This window comes from Sprattus sprattus, assembly GCF_963457725.1.
Source record: "Sprattus sprattus genome assembly, chromosome: 14".
Taxonomy (NCBI): Eukaryota; Metazoa; Chordata; class Actinopteri; order Clupeiformes; family Clupeidae; genus Sprattus; species Sprattus sprattus.
The window spans coordinates 27,854,502-27,871,805 of NC_137912.1; the positions used below are offsets into that span (position 1 = coordinate 27,854,502).

The following is a 17,304-nucleotide window of genomic DNA, read 5'->3' on the forward strand; positions in this document are numbered from 1 at the left end:
AAACAGGCACCGCCCATTTTTCTTTAAGGCAAACATGCAGACATCCAGTGAACTTCATTCTGTTTTGATGTTGCACGACTTCTCGATCCCTCATTGCGTTGCATTTATTGTTTTTATTTGGTCCACAGACAGGCGACACGCTCATAACCAAATGTCTTTATGTACTGAAGTTTATTTCCGACGGAGTCCACATGCGTTGCAGTTTGCAAATTCACTTTTAAATTCCTCTAATTAGCAGTCTTTGTCACCAAAGTTTTAAATAAACTATTCACTCCTCCCCCCTCACGGCTAAATAAAGTGTAGTAGTAGGGTAGGCTAGTTTCTTAAACTATGCCTGACCATGAAATCGTATGATGCAGAGCTTCCTTTAAGAACGCCTATAAATGAAAGGGGCAACACCACAACACCAGTGCATTATGACTTCACCTTGCTCACCTTTGTTTCACATTTAATCTCACCAGCACAGTCGTCGGGCTATGTCATAGTTGGCAACAATCTTATCAATGACAGAGTATGTAGGAGTATTGAAGACTACTCACAGGCCTACAAACATCCACCTGAAACACATTTAGTTATACAATTCATCAAATAATAAGTGAAATCTGCAATTCAGGAGTCATTAAATGTTTCAAAAATGTAGTATTTAGTATAGTACAAAAGTTTATATTTTAAATACTGTGTGACATGCATTTCCATTCCAATTCATTAACAAAATAACAGACATGTTACTAAATACTGTGAACAAGCAACTTTCTTTAGTCTTGTGTAAGCATTTCAGCTGTTTCTCTTTAATAATACCTGGACATCTCTGGGTGTACCTGTCAATATTTACACAGGCAGCTATAACCACGGCTGTATGACTACATAAGCAGGTCTATAAACAGCAAGTACACCTCTACTGCCATCCAGTGGTTTAATGCACACAAGCCAAAACATTTCCCACCTTGATCTACTACATTTTGGAAGGGAAATACTCGACTTTATTGAGACGTTCTCTACATAAATATTTACATGTTCCAGTCAACACATTTATGTGTCTGTGCTGGTAATAGTAGACAACCTTTTTATTATATTTGCACCCCAAATCTAATTCTGAGTTCAGCTGAAGCTCTAACAAAATATCAAATCACTCAGTAGAAGATCAAAACTTTGTCACGTAATATTTGGGCTACAGCTCATCAATGTGAGATTTCATTAATTGTAAAGGGCTGAAAATGTCAACATTTTGAACATTCCTCTAAAGACTGAAACAATCTATACATAAATGTAATAATAAGATAATGAATAACCGTGTCCCATAGACTACATTAGTATGGCCCTTTGCTGATGATTCGTGTCCTGTGGATCTGAAGATGTGTTTATCAGAGCAGATACCCCCCTATCAGAGCAGGAGACCAAGGCCACCCTGGAGACAAAGTCTGCTGCCATTTTGTGACCTGTCCGGTAAGGAAGAGAGAGTAATGTTATAAAGACATCGGTTCAGGGTTAAAACCAAATGATAAACATTTCACTTTCAAGCACATCAAGCTCTTTCATGTCAGAGATGTACTCACTCAACTCTGTAAACACTTAATAGAATGCATTTGTTGTTTCTGTTTAAGACATGACATTTGACCAAGTGAACAAAACTAAATCGCAACCTCAACTTTATTCTATTTTGTGCGCCAGCAGCATGATGAATCATTGACTCTCTGGTAGACATTCATCAGTCTTATGCATCTTATCTTATCTACCTTCTGTACATCTCCACCAGATTCCATTGTCAGGACTACGTTTGGCTAGCCATATTGGCCTTATAAAAGTATTTTTAAAATGAGTTTTGATAGACACCAAACAGGAGGTGAATAATATCTATGGAATTTCTGGGTGTATTGACTTATCAGCATGTAATTCAGGTGTATATTGGTGTGGTTTTCACCCCCCGCCAAATTCATAAATTGAAATATACATTTGTTTTGCAAGCACTCAAATTGGCAGGAATGCTGCTTCTGGGACAGTGCCGTTCATGACATCATGTAGTATTCTATTTTCAGAAAGTAGTCAATATGGTGGACAGTCCTGTCAGTGTCAGACAGGAATTATTCAGAAGGTCACAATGGTTAATCTGGGGTTATAATAAGGTAATGAAATGGGAAACAAAGTTGCTCAGACCAAGCCATTTTAGCCATTAGAAATGCTTAAGGAGCATGGGGGGGGTGGGGGGCTTTCGCCAGAATTGACTACTGCACCCATAGAGCCATCGCTTCAAATTTGGAACGCAGGCCTGAAGTGATGTCATATGTTTGCTGCTGCCTGTCCAGCATGGGTTTGTAGTGCAAGTAAACCCTTGCTCTTTCCGTAGTTTTCGTGCATGACAGAATGACGGATTGGAGAGTCTACATGCTGTACCTTTAAAACTTTAAGTAAATATGGCAATAGCAACCAAAATTACTTCGCTTTTCAAATCTAATCAATCTAATTATGAACACAGGAGAACATTTGTATCTGCATTACTACCTTTAAGGGAACAGGTTCGTAGGCAACATCCTTGTTGAGTCTATGTGTGATGAGGTGCTTTCTTTTTCGCCAGTTCAACCTGAATCTGTTGTGGGAACTGGTCCAGATTTTCTCTCACACATGGCAGACAAAATCGCCTGGTGTAAAACAGACTGCACTCCTGAAACCACAGAGATATATGACATGAAGAAGGTTTACTCTGAGATTATAGGTTATTGACTAACGTTACCTTAAAAACATGACACACCACAACATCATAATCAAGAGTAAGAAAACGGTCTCGCAAATGATTCAAATTAATGGAGCATACCGTCCCGACGCAAACCACCTTACTGCACACGGTGCAACTCGAGCCCAAAACAATAAACTTTTCTCTGTCAGGGCTGAAAGGATCCTTCAACACATATGCTTCTTCCAAAAGCCTAGATAAGATCAACAAGGGTGAAGAGGAGGGATGCATTATACACGGAGATGTGCAGAATCATTCAAAGATTTAAGTTGGCATTAAATGTATGGTTTAACCTACACTATGGCTCTTGTGTTGGGAGGTTTTTGACCGAAGTATGTGAACGGCGTTGAAAGGCTACAAGTTTCACAAGTAAATATCCCATTAGCACCTCCTTCAACCCTTGTCTCCATTTTATTGTTTAAGCATAATCAAAAGCAAACAGCTATTGAAAAAAAAAAAAAAAAACATATTAAGAAGCCCTCGTTTCAAGTAGTGTTGCCCCAACAACTACCTACTGATCGATGCCATACTTACAACAACTTTTTTAGCAAAATTTTAACACATGCGCGTCGTTCGGTCATCCACCGGATGAAGCTACGGCAAGTCAAGTGTATCAAACCTATTCATTTCGCGTGGTTTTCCCTGAAGTGGATTGGTTCATTTGAACGCTTCTCTGTGGCAGTAACATTGTTAAACTATCAGGTTGAACTCACTGTCCGTTGTTTAATAACAATCCACAATATTTGTCATTCAAATCCACGTTTTACCCAAATTCCACTTTGCCCGATAATGCGGTAATATTTATAATATGCATATAAACTTCTCAAAAAAAGTTTGGAAACGTTATTTCGGTCGATTATACCTAACCAAATACCAACAGGTTTACCCAAGGATGACCTCATATTGTCAATCAACGCTGCAGCCAATGACCAATGTAGATACATTTATTTTCATATGTGGAGTTAGGAAAAAAAGTGTAAACCTTAAGCCTAACCTCCACAAATGTGCCTAGGCCACAATGGAAAACCCTAATTTAACAAGTTTTAGTTTAAAATTATGTTCAGCCTACACAACATGGTAAATTGCATTGTATGGCTTTAACATTCCCAACTTTCGTTGTAGGAGATGGGCACTGCTGATGGGCATGGACCAAATTGCCTAGGCCTAGTAATTGATTTGAGTGGCCCTTGACGAGCGTGATGAATATACAGATGAGCAAAACATGTTTTCCCTCAATAAAGATGTTCTACTAAGGATTCAGCTAATTTATCAATATGAATGGCATGCACAGAAAATGTTCTGCCATAAGCCTATGTTGGCTTTCAAATGATAGCCAGCTGGTTCCGCTCGATCACTACCTCAACCACTTTCACAAACTGTCTGGAAAACCATCAGACTTGGAATTGAGGAATTGTATACAGTATATTATAATTTCCAGAAAATGCACACAAGATGATACATCAAAGATGTTTTAATGATCAAAGCACCAATATTACAGTCATATTACTTTCAACTATTATTTGCACTGGGACTCTTCTTTCCTCTAACACAGGACCACTAAGGCAGAGGCCAACCTGAGGTTTTAATATACCAATAATCTCTGATAATAAAGGTATAGGCCTACAACTGTTGTAATTTAACTGCATATATTATAGTTGTTAGAACTTTATACAAATTAAACCATTTAAAACCAGCTAACATCAGTTGCTAAACACACGTTGGAAAAAATATATAGTATCATATAAAACCTTGTCAGCCTATGTTTAGATTATGTTTGCCCTTATTTATGTTGTTGATTTATGTATTTATTAGGCGATTGGTAGGAGGTAAAAGATGAAAATATAAAACATTTTTAAGTTTGGGCCCTTATAGACATTTATTAATTGCCCCAAAATTCTAAAACAAATATTATAATAGTACTTTCACAGTGCTCTTGGAGTGGCATCTGACGTTTTAACATCAGGTTGGCAATATGTGTTAAACAGTATTATTTGTTGAACACAAGTATATACACAAATGTATAAAAAAGTCCTAGCACTGATCAGAATTGACAAAAGCTACATGTCAAGAACCTGTCAAACTAACATAACGATCACCAAGAAGTCCCTTTTTCAAAACAAAAACAAAAAAAGCCAGTCTCCATATTATTATCAACAAGCATAAATAATCCTTGATCGATGCATCTTTTTGGAGTGATACAATACCTGCAATTACTATTTACAGATGACGTTATTTCCATTACAAAGTGAGGTAAACGTTGGTAAAAGGCTTGTTATTGGCTAAAGCTAGCTAATGTTAAACACATAATGAAACATGAAAACATATCTTGTCTAAAATTGATGATTTAAAACAATCCCATTAAGGAGTCAGTTGCTTATCTTTCACATAATATTATTCACAGTCAAATATTTGTTGATAGTTTTCATCCCTACCTGTTTTTCATTGGCCTACTCATCAGAAGTGCTTTCTGTGCTTTTCAATCATGTAAGTGAAGCTGCTTCATAAGAAAAGGCACAGTGTTTTAGCTTAAACTGCAGACGTTTAGCTGGAGTCTACAATACTGGGTTGAAATAGTTACAAGATATTGTACCACCAGGGAAGTTAAAACTGCTTCTTGCACTGGTGGTTGAATCAGGCAAATGTATTTATGCGATCCCAGCAAATGTTTTGTATGACCCCTGCTGTCACTTTGATATTCTCACAGGCACAAAAGTGAAAATGTGCATATGCCTCTAACCAGCTATTCTCTAACCTCCATCAACACTGACTGTGGTTATATTAAGGCAGCTAGCTGTTCATCACACTCTCCCTCACCCCCCACCACCATTCATGACCCCACACCTTAGATTGTTCTCCTCAAACCGTCTGAGCCAAGGGCACAGAAAGTCCTCCCAGAATCCCCCTCTGTGATTTAGGACCATGCTCAGTACATGTCGCTGTAAATCTCCTGAAGCAGCGGGTGCAAGGAGGCATCTTCTGTCTTCTTAATCTCCTGTACTAGAGAAGCATGCTCGGTCACAAGCTGCCTAAGGTCGGCCAGTTTCTGCAACAGCTTGGGGAAAAGGAAAGGGCAATCTGGGTGGTTGGCCAGCAGGTGGAGCCTCAGAGCGTGAATGATAGTCTCCTGCATGCACTCAATATGAGACACGTTACCCAGGCCTGGTCTGTCTAAGAGGAGAATCAGAGAATACACATGTTGAGAGAGGACGACAGAGTACTCCATACTTGATATACTGAAGTATTGATTGAAGTAGTGAAGTATACTGTAAGTTTATTGTAAATTGTAAGTATACTGAAGTATTGAAGTAAAGTACACTATCTTTATATTAATCGTTAATGGTCCACAGATCAAACACAGACCACACTTAAATGAGATCCCGACAAATATTTTTGAGGTTAATTGTTTTCATCCCCTTGAGATGTACAGTTTGTCGTAATGCATTTAATCATTTGCTCATGGGGCTAGGTGTTATACCTCCACAACAGATGATGGCAGCCACAAAGAGAGCCAGGTCACTGTCATCTAGCTCCAGGGCGTTGAACTTCACGGCGAACTGGAACTTGGGCTCCATCATGTCGCTAAAAGGCCGGCGCAGGCTCTTGAGGAACTCACGGGTGACGAAGCCACGGCCGTGTGCCACCAGCAGCCCGTCCTTGTTCATGCAGGAGGACAGCAGAGCAAATATTGCCTCGTGTACGCCGTACTTCAGCAAAGTCACCTGATCGTTCAGGTGGAGCTCCTGGAAGCCTGGCACTACCTTGGCAAACTCTGTGAGCTCAGTCACCGTCTCCACAGACGTGCGCTGGCAGCAGTGGAAGAGCCGGCCCTCGGCCTCGCGCTGCAGAAGGCTGGCAGCCTCTACACTGCCTTCAAACAGCTGGATCAGCAACGTGGTCTCTGCCAGCTGCAGAGTCTGCAAGTCATGAACGACAAAAGGCTTCAAAAAGAAAAAGAAGGAAAGAATTAGGATAATGAAATGGGAAACGAGGTTGTTCAAGTTTATGAGATTGTGAGCATATTTGTGAGAGTTGTATATCAGTGAGGTGAGGTAGAGGGACTCTAAAGCTGCCATTAAATTCAAATTAAAAATGTATATACGTATCTCACTAAAGTGGTATTTGGGAGAAATTTGTGCACCTTGTTGCCAATGCCTGTATAAGACAAACAGCGACAGACTTACAAGTATTAAAGTATGTGTGTAATAGAGGAGTACTCACCGGTGTACTTGTCTTGCCAGTGAGAAAGACTCTGGCTTTGGCTTTATTCATGGGGAAGTGCTTCAAGTATGCCTCGTGGAGCCGCCGAACTAGAGCCTTGGTATCGGCCAGCTGAGGCTCCACGTACTGCTTCTCTCCAGTCTCTAGCTCAGCTTTCAATTTCAGCTTCTCTGATTGGGGCATACGCCCAAAACGGATGGCTAAAATAAACCACAGGGCAGATACATGATTTAGTGATCACTTCCTGATGTCACTCAAGTTACAACATGCGTTCTGACATTATGTCATTCAGGGTGGTGTTCCTGTTGTTGTACGGACAGTATTGCACTCTGTTCCAGGTTCAGTCTCTGTGGAATCTTCTTACCTTAGCTCAAGCTTAGTCTAGTGAGTGTGCCTGATTGTAGAAACCATGAGTAAATAAAACTGAATTGCCTGTAGGAATAGGAGTCAAGGCTAGTTATTAGAGTAAAACATTAGGCTCTTGACATTTGTCCTTGACCACACACATACACACACAGAAACATTGAGCCCTGGATGAGATATTGAGGTTAAAGTCTGAGAAATGCACATGTCCACCTCCACGTCAGCAGGGTCATGTTGATTAGCGGATGTCCCAGTGAAAACAAACAGACAATTCTGATTTTGTTCACCACAGGAACAGAAGATACACTTCAAAGCATTCGATTTGGAGAAATTAAGTATGCAATCACATTCTGTCAATGAAACACCCTGCCACCAGGATCTACAGTACATTAATAAGTAGACATTTCATGTCCTTTTAAAAGTTCTTCGGTTCAGTCCAGGGTGTCAAGTGGAGGCAGCTCAATGCATATTTTGTCAAATTAGTTTGTACAAAATCTGTCTTGGATTTGGAAAATGTAAACTTTTACATTGCTTACCATTGTGGGACATGCCAACTGACAGGCACTTGTTGAATCGGCAGTACTGACACTTGTTACGGTTTTTCTTCTGGATCTTGCAATTTCGCTCGCATTTGTCATACTCTAACTTGAGGCGTATGGTCCTCCTGAAGAAGCCCTGGAAACCATGAAGAGAGAAGAAACCACAGGGTTATTATGCAGAGACTAGAACCATGAGGAAAGAGAAGGAACCACAGCGTTATGCAGACACTAGGAACCATGAGGAGAGAGAAGGAACCACAGCGTTATGCAGACACTAGGAACCATGAGGAGAGAGAAGGAACCACAGGGTTATTATGCAGCGACACCAGCTATTGCTACGGTGCTGATTTTCGTTGGCAGAAGAAAAAGGTGAGATAAGTTTAAATGTGAACTTCTACAACAACACTACATAAGAGGAACAACTGCTTACAAAATCTACTTCTGTCTCGGTTAAAAGCACGAAATGCTGCAAAATGATATCAAGTGCAAACACTAGGGCTATGCACACTAGTGTCAATATTCAACATAACCTTTGATTATTTTTACTAATGAAGTAACATCCACCATACAGAGGTGAAATACATAAGTTTGCCTCTTTCCATACTGGACTGGCACCCCTCTAATTCAGAACAAGGTAAAAAGTTTATGTATTGTCTGTGTACCTTTACCATAAATATAACACTCACATGATGTCAAAAGGAAACTCAAAATCCACGTTGTAAATAAACACATGACAATGTCCATCAGCCCCCCCCCCCCCCCCCCCCCCCACACACACACACACACAAACCCCATGCTTTTAAGGTAAAGGCAGCTAGTATCAGTATATCAAGCACCTCTGTCACAAAGCCCTCCTGAGAGCTGTCCAACACATGCTTGAAGATGGATAAAACACTCTATCCTCCCGCTGCTATGTTCAAAACCTTTCAGAAAACCATCTCCACCACTTCTGAAGGTGAAGGTGGAGGCAATCATCTCAACACATGTTGAAATGTGTATATACAATATGAAGTTTATTTTTTTCAAAAGTTTTCAAGTCAGCAATTCTGTCACAATGCTTAACTGTAATTATATAAATATGAATATGTATACTGTATACGTATACACATTAAATACATTCACCAAAATGTATGAAAAATGTAAAATGTCTTTGCTTAAGGTCAGAATGTATAAAACGAATGCTTTGATTCTTTCCCCTTATGACCCAGAAAAGAATGAAAGGGATGAATATACTTCCAGAGGTTGGAGGCCTCAGGTCACAGAAGTTCTGCAAAAGACAGGGGGAGTTGAACATAACCAGCCAATGAAAAGCCCTCGCTACCCAGTCTGTGTAGAAACACTGCATGGATTTCCTCACAGGAATTTCCAACCATTTTTTTATTGACAGTTTTATGACCCTCAACAAATTTCTTTTCCACAGCAAATAGGTAAATGGAAATGTTTTGATATGCCCTCCCTATCCATAGAAGGGGGGTGGGGGGGTGGGTGGGGGCATATGACCTCTCTTTCCATAACGAGGGGTGAAATTACCTCCCTATCCATAGCAGTGGGGGGGTTGATATGACCTCCCTATCCATAGCGGGGGGGGGGGGTCTTGATATGACCTCCCTGTCCATAGCAGTGGGTGGACATTAACGCAGCATCAGTGAGGGTGAGAGAGGTCACATGATGATGATTCACCTCTTGGTGGGAACCCAACATCAGTTTGGTCTGTGTTGGATGGGTTCCAAGCAGGGTAGAGGTAAAAGAGTGGGAGGGAGCTGAGAGGCATGCGTGTCCTTCACATGACATTCTAGCAGGAGAACCGTCCACTCCCCTGTGGGGGTGACTGGGTGAGTGTGTGTATTTGTGTGAGTATTCTAACCTTGCATCCCTCACATGCGTGAACCCCGTAGTGGAATCCTGAGGCACGATCAGCACAAACACGACACTCCAGGTTGAGAGGGTTAGAGGAAACCTCACTTCCTGTCCCTGCACCACACACCCCAGAGGATGGACTGGACGCTGGTGTTAGAAAATCTGAGGAGTAAGCAGACATAGAGAGGCAGGGGTACCATCAGAACCTATGTACACATACCATAGATATTTACACTAGGGGTACCATTAGGACCAATGTACACATATCATAGATATTTACACTAGGGGTACCATCAGAACCAATGAACACAAACCATAGATATTTACACTAGGAGTGCCATCAGAACCAATGTGCACATACCGTAGATATTTACACCAGGGGGAAACAACATATTCAAAAATAGCTGACTAATTCAATGCTGTTACTCTGTGTAAAACCCCAATACTAAACTTCAATACTAAAGAAGGACTGAGATCTGAGGATACTGGATCCTCTCATCAATAAAAATCTAATATAATGTAATTGCATCACACACTGTATCATATAACTCTATGAAATTGGGTAATGATGGTGTTTAAGTGGAATAGGAACTCTTTCCCCATATTTGTGTGAAAGATTGCCCACAGCCATGAGGAATTTTGTATGGTGTTTTACAATCTCTTTGTAGATGTGCTAGGACGTCAAAAATCTACCACTGGTACAAAACAAGCCATATGGGAATCCAGAAGTTAAGCTCAAGATAAGAATATTCTCAAGACATTTGACTCTACTTCAGGATATGAGTGGATCTGTCAGCAGCCAGGTTACCTAGTGCAGTGGAACACTCTGATCCTGTACTGGAAGACTTGTGTTCATGGACATCAAAGCTGTTGAATGTGTCCTCTTCAATGGACTGAGAGAGATCTTCTAGCTCCTCCATGTCCTGGATAAGGTCCCCACACAGAGGACTGCCCAGGACGGAGTCTCCAACAGGAGAGGACGGGCTGTAGGGGCTTGGCATGTCTACCATGGTGGTGGACCATGCCAAGTATTGAATCCCTCATGAGACTAAAAACAAAGAATAAAAGCATAGAATTAAATAGGTTGAAAAATATATCGATTTTCCTGCAGTGACAGAAGTTATATAAATATTGTACCTAATGTCCTTCAAATGGTCAGTAAAATGGTACAAATAAAATAGCCTGCTTCAGTCTGTAGGACCCATTTCAGATTGTAAACGGACATTTTTCAATTTAACAAATTATCATAAATGATTAATAATGAATCACTGACATTAAGTCAAAATTAACTTTCAGTTCTATTTCTTTCCTAAATGCATTACCTGCAAGCCTAATGATGGTAACGATAAACCCCAGTAAGTCAAATAATACAGTTACATCAACAAAAACAAATAACAAGACCCACACTTAATTATAATGAAAAATCTATGCCGATCGTCCCTACAAGCTCCACTCAAATGCTTTTTGGAGCTGCCCACTGGATCAATCCAGAAGTAAAAATGTGGGGGATTTGGCTTGCTTTGCAATGCAAATTATAAACTTGTGTCTTCTACTGCTCATCAGGGCCCAGAGTAGCTCAGTTTAATTGCACATGCCCTTGTCCTACAAGCGTAGACGCCTCTGCATGCAAGATGGCTCACCTTCATGGTGTAAACACTAAAGTGTAATCACATCGCCTTATCACAAACCGCTCAGCTAGGGCCTCTTGTTTCCCCACCTACTAAAGAGCAAGTTACTGGCTAACTAAGAGAGGACAATAAAATGCACGGTTGGTCTGATTGAACGGAAAAGCTTTTGGTCATTTGTTTGATTTTTTTCAGGTTGAACAAACCAGTTCCTTAAGTATATCTCTAGGTTCACATTTGTCTTCACTGTGTCTGTGGACACATCATGCTGCAGACTGAAATTGAGATCAATATTCTTGTCATTTTCCTTGTCAGTACACAAAATAATCCTTTCAAATAACACATAATAAAACTGTGGTTGGAGAGTAATGATGAGTAACATAGTACTTGTGGTCTAGTGCACGGTATAGTCATCATTCTTGAAGGCTGCTTGCATTTGTTCACACCCAAACCCACAACTGCTGTTCGTGAGGAGAACATCTGTCAGGGCCATTACAGAGCTGTTCGTAACACTTCCTCTCTGCAGCTCATCTGCACTTGAATATCTCCAACGGACTAGGATCATGGTGTTACTATGACAATACAGTATATACTGCCACTACAGCAATTGCTAACCCATTGTGCATTGTGTCCACTCTAATAATGTGCCATGTTGCAGGTAAATGTGAAACACACATAGTCCACCAACCATGTATTTTAAAGCTGTGGGCATTTAAATCAGCTCTCTGTAGCCGTTTGACAAGTTTCCATTGGGTTTTCCAAAACACACTGGTGATCGATCTAGATCATCGGAGTCTCAAGACAGTTTTTACCCTCTACCCAAAGCTGCATTTCATAAAAGTGAAACATTAATCTTTCTCAGCTGTTCACATCTGTTGGCTCCCAGAAATCACACGAAGCCTGAGACTAGAGAGCTCTTTCCTGAACTATTTCCCTTTCAACATCAGTATCAATCCAACACAACACAAGGTAGCTGTAACAACACACTGGAAAGACATGTAGGTTGAGAGCAATGAGTACTATAAGCTGATTCCTATTTTATATGACTAAGAAATCTCTGCAAAGCAAGTCCTGATACTAAACATTCAGCACTGTCTAAGCACCATGTCTAGATGTATATCCACTGGTGACATAGCATGGATAAAGCAGCACCCCAGGAGCGAGCAAGCCAGAGGAATAAAACAAGAAACATAGTACAAGGTAATGCAGTTATGTATACTAATTACTGAAAGTATATGCTGTGAACTAAACTACAACATAGTACGAGGTAATGCAGAGATATATGTATACTAATTACTGAAAGTATGTGCCGTGGCCCAGCACCTTTCAGATGCAGGCAAGTCATTTCTCAAACCTCATGAGAGGCGCAGGGAGTTGAAGTTGAAAACATCTCCTTCCACAAACCCAGGGCACCTGTTCTTCAAAAAGATTACTATGGAGTGATTTAAAGACTAAATCAACTCATTTAATTCTCTGCTATTCTGTAGCAAATGAAGAACAACAGGCAAATCTCAATAAAGGAGCGCTATATAATGAAGCACTGATTTTTTTCCTTCAGCATGTATTAGGCTAGCTGTAGGGGTCCTGTTGCATTTTGGCAAGGGATGTTGTCTGAATACTTCTCAACACCCGGCCTACGTGCCTAAAAATACGCTCACGGTGGAGGCCAGGCAGAAGAAGACTATAAAACTATTAAACACCCTCACCTGCCCACTAACCACGCCTTTCATTGTCTCAATCTCCTGCCGTGCCGGACCTTTACTCCCTAGAGCACAGTCATTCAGGGATATATTTTTGGATCAAGAAGAGGGGGGAATTGGGACTGACCCAGCTTATTTAGCTGACATGTGTCTAGGCCCCTTACCGGTCTTGCTTATAAGTTAGACAAGGTCTTAAAAGAGAGAGGTGATTTGGAGGCTTATGACAACAATAAAGTTTAAAGCCACCATAACACATTCCAGTGGCTGAACTAGTGCGTCAGTGTTCGTTTTAGCAACACCAAAGTCATGTTCAGTTCAGTTCACAAGAAGTTAACATACGGATCAAAATGTACAAGCTAACTCTGTTGTCAGTGGATACAATTCTCTGCGAAATGATAGATGGAATAGATGTAAATGCATTGACTACCCACATACACTTTGTTAGTCATTTATTTTGGATTTATTTACTTTTATCAGGAGCGCAAAACCAAAAATTAACCTTAACTAAAGAAACACGATGTGTATAATTCCAAAGCACCACTGGATTTTTTTACATTGTTGTTCATCCACAACCAAAAGTCAAGATCTATCACAGTTACACTTTACTTGAGTTGTACTTTAGAGAGTACTCTGAACAGAACAAAAAGGCACACTGAACTCCCTATAAAAAACATTTTCAGTTTATGCAGGCCACAAAAGCATCGAATCCAGTTGGGAAACAGGACAACTCAATGAGGCATTAGATGTTTGGTTCATAAACAAAGAAAACTCTCTGGTTCACTGTCACACTGTCAGTACTGAACTTGCCTTTAAAATTGGCTAGGACTACTATGAGTCAACATAGATTAAACACAAACACATCAGAATTCTGCAATCATCAATTGGAGAGAGAAATCTCTGCTTACCTTGTCACTATGACAAAACTATGAATGTGGAGCAAATAAATCCACAAGCCGCACCAGAGGACAAAGTCCAAAATGACACAAATGAATGTATGACCTGGCCTTCACAATGAAGGAGATTATTGGGAAATTGGCCAATATCTGAGCTGTACTGTGAGAAGATAAGACAATTGACAATTGTCTCAAGCTAAACAATCATACACATCTGGATGCTTTTGATAGGATGACCTCAAGCAATCCTTAAAGCACAATCAATAAACATCTGCTACATACTGAATCCAGTATGACTGACAAACATACCAGACACAAAACTGCCATACATGTTGAGACTATACGGAGCCCCTAAAGGGACATGAAAAAAAAAAAAAAAACGTTCTTGTGCGCACCAGAAACTTTCTCGTGCGCACGAGAAAGTTTTGCATGCTCACGAGAAAAGTTTCCCGTGGGCACGAGAAAGTTTTGCGTGCGCACGAGAAACTTGGCTACTCATTCTAGTAGGCTAAAACAGAGAGTAGAACTAGGCAGGACGGGCAGAGAATCGTCTAGAATTGACCCAGATCCAATTGTGACTGACCGAGCCTCGGTTGCCGTCAAAAATGTGGGTTTGGCCCAAAAGCTCAGAGACAGAGTGAGGGTTTAACAATATATGTTTATTGATACTTCAACTTTCCTGGATAACTGCTAAGCCTCTGAATATAGCAGAGGACAAACAGCAACAGCCTCCAGATATACTGTGTAACCTGCTAGGCCTATATCTGCAGAGGACAATATTCAGCAGTAAAACACATTAACAAAACCTGCTAAGCCTCTAAAATAGCAGAGGACAATATTCAGCAGTCTAAAAACATTACTGAACCTGCTAAGCCTCTATATGGGTAGAGGACAACAATCAGCAGTTCATTACAGTCGACATAGGAACACATACCTGACAGTTTCTGGTGGGCACGAGAAAGTTTCGGGTGCGCACGAGAAAGTTTCTGGTGCGCAGGAGAAAGTTTCTGGTGCGCAGTAGAAAGTTTCTGGTGGGCACGAGAAAGTTTTGCGTGGGCACCAGAAAGGTTTTTTTTTTTCATGTCCCTTTAGGGGCTCCGTAAGACTATGCTGGTTAATGATGTGATATGTTTAACTACTAATAAAAACATCATCAGAATGCTAATTCCCTCATGCTTTGAACAGATAACTGCCACCCTACTCCTGCACCTGGACCTGCACACCAGTGAGATATGTGAGATAAGGATGAGGCACATTGCAGCCTGCAGAAACAGAAACAGGTTGATAGAACACACCAGGAAGTGTCTCCATCCATTAGGTGAAAATGGTCTCATGCCTCTCTTTTGTACTACTGTAGTGGCTACATTTAGAGTTGAATACTTTATAATATCAAATCTAGTTTAAATTCTAACTCTGTAAATAACAATAGTATTAGGCAGCAAAAAAAGATAGATGATGAATGCCTAGGAATAGGTTTTAATGCGTTGAAGCTCTGTACAGCTCAGATTTAAGCGGATTTACAATTCAGACAGAGCCAGATCTTGGTAAGTGGTTGAATTGTTATCATTTGGGTATTCATATAGCAGAGTTGAGAAACCCCATCAAAACGTCTAAACTGCGCAAACTGTGAGGCAAGTCAATACAAACATGCACACATTTAAGCTTAATGGCAATTCATTCAACATGGTGTGCATGAATTCCGCTGCAGATCAGCTGTAGGCTACCCAATGGATTATTACGCAACATGGAAATTCGAAATATTTCGTTTTTCGGACCCTTTCAACTTTTGACAACAAAAATCCTACCGTGGAAAATTAGTTCGCGTTGGTTCGGAAAATTGACATCGCGAACAAACATGTCTGATGTCTTATCACTTTCATTAAGTGTCCTATAAGCCAATATTAGTAAGACGACGTGTTATAGCATAATAATTTATTCAATAGCCTGTTACATAAGACAGATAATTGTTTAGGCAGGTCTGTCTACCTCAAAGCCAGTTGACCAATCCAGATCTATATACCACTCTTGGTGCTGTTGTCGGCTGCCACACTTGATTCAGTAGGAGGTCGAGAAGTTGAGAAGTCCACGCACGTTCCTTCACCCACCAGTAGCCTGCTATTATCAAAACGTGTTGGTAGCGAACCAAGCCTTTTCGCTCCCGGATGTGACGCGTTAGTGACACTACCGCACGCACGCACGCACCTCCTGACACACCTATAGTTTCAACCAATAGGAACCTGCTCTTCTACTACGAAAGAACGAATTCTATCCATGACAGCGATTCATTAAAGGCACAGTGCACGGTTTGAACAGAGACTGTGCACTCTGTAGATCAGGGTTTCTTAACCTTTTTGCTTCCAAGGCCACCCTGTGTCCAAGGAAATATTCTAAGCCACCCCCACAGGAAACAAGATAACCTGTCAGCCTGTCATCATTGCAACTCAATCTGAATAAACTTCGAAGTCCAATGCATTTGACCTATAAAATAAAATCCATTTGACCTCATACAAACATTTAAAAACCTTAAATATCACAATCAGAATCCTTCATTTACATTTTCCCATTCCCACTTACCCACCGATAGTCAAAAGGCAATTGTTGTTTAATATTGGTGGAACAATTACTTTGGTTTCCAGATTTTAAATGAAAGGTTTTGAAGCATTCTGTCATGGGCCTCATGTATCAATACTTCCATGAGTGTCAGAGTTTGAAAGTTGATAGGTGCCACAATTCACTTAAAACTAAATATGAATGCCAAATGTCTTGTGAATTATTCAAATTTGATTTTAAATAGAATTCTATAAAATTCCCTGGACAAATGTTTGGTAATTCCACTTGATAAATGAGGCTAATTGTTTTAGATAATTTCCTCTCATCTCAGAGCTCTCCTTGCAGCTCCCTGAGGCCCCCTTGAGGGCCCTGCCCCCCCTGTTGACCACCACTGTTGTAGGTCACCTACCCTGTCCTGTGCCCAACAGCACTGAGAGCTGTCTGATAGTTGGAAAGCTAAAATGGCCTAGTCTAGGATATTTATCAAACAAAGGTCGGTTTCTTTGATGGACACAGTTCTATAGTTATAGATATATAAGTTCTATAATTCAATAGCCTATAGTTCTTCACACAAACCTCGTCTACCCTGTTGTTTTTATTGGAACTAAGGGAGTGAGGGAATATTTAGAATAAGGAAATCAGGATCTAATGCTTTGATGATTTCCACACCCCTACCACACCTAGGCCTAGTCATAGGGCAAATGCTTTTACAAAATAGGCCCAGTGGTTTCATCGTTTGTGTAAAAATAGTATTGCCAAGGACAACATGTTGCATATGCAATATAAATCATACATACATGCATTAGAGATCATGTCTTTGGATCATGCGGTAAC

The 17,304-nt window shown here is 40.5% G+C and overlaps 2 protein-coding genes across 2 annotated transcripts; both read right to left on the reverse strand.

The window, feature by feature from the left end:
* Positions 1-691: 691 nt before the first annotated feature.
* cdpf1 (cysteine rich DPF motif domain containing 1) lies at positions 692-3,135 on the reverse strand (the record flags this gene model as incomplete). The annotated part of the gene is made up of 4 exons (XM_080851806.1): positions 692-1,436; positions 2,497-2,656; positions 2,807-2,918; positions 3,023-3,135. The coding sequence occupies 3 exons, from the start codon at positions 3,133-3,135 to the stop codon at positions 2,537-2,539; spliced, it is 345 nt and encodes a 114-aa protein (XP_080707932.1). The 3' UTR covers positions 692-1,436; positions 2,497-2,536.
* Positions 3,136-4,224: 1,089 nt separating this feature from the next.
* pparaa (peroxisome proliferator-activated receptor alpha a) lies at positions 4,225-16,031 on the reverse strand. Its single transcript, XM_080851625.1, has 7 exons — positions 15,907-16,031; positions 10,511-10,750; positions 9,710-9,864; positions 7,843-7,981; positions 6,944-7,143; positions 6,201-6,663; positions 4,225-5,893 (listed from the first exon to the last, which is right to left on the reverse strand). The coding sequence occupies exons 2-7, from the start codon at positions 10,710-10,712 to the stop codon at positions 5,649-5,651; spliced, it is 1,404 nt and encodes a 467-aa protein (XP_080707751.1). The 5' UTR covers positions 10,713-10,750; positions 15,907-16,031; the 3' UTR covers positions 4,225-5,648.
* Between the last annotated feature and the right edge of the window lie 1,273 nt (positions 16,032-17,304).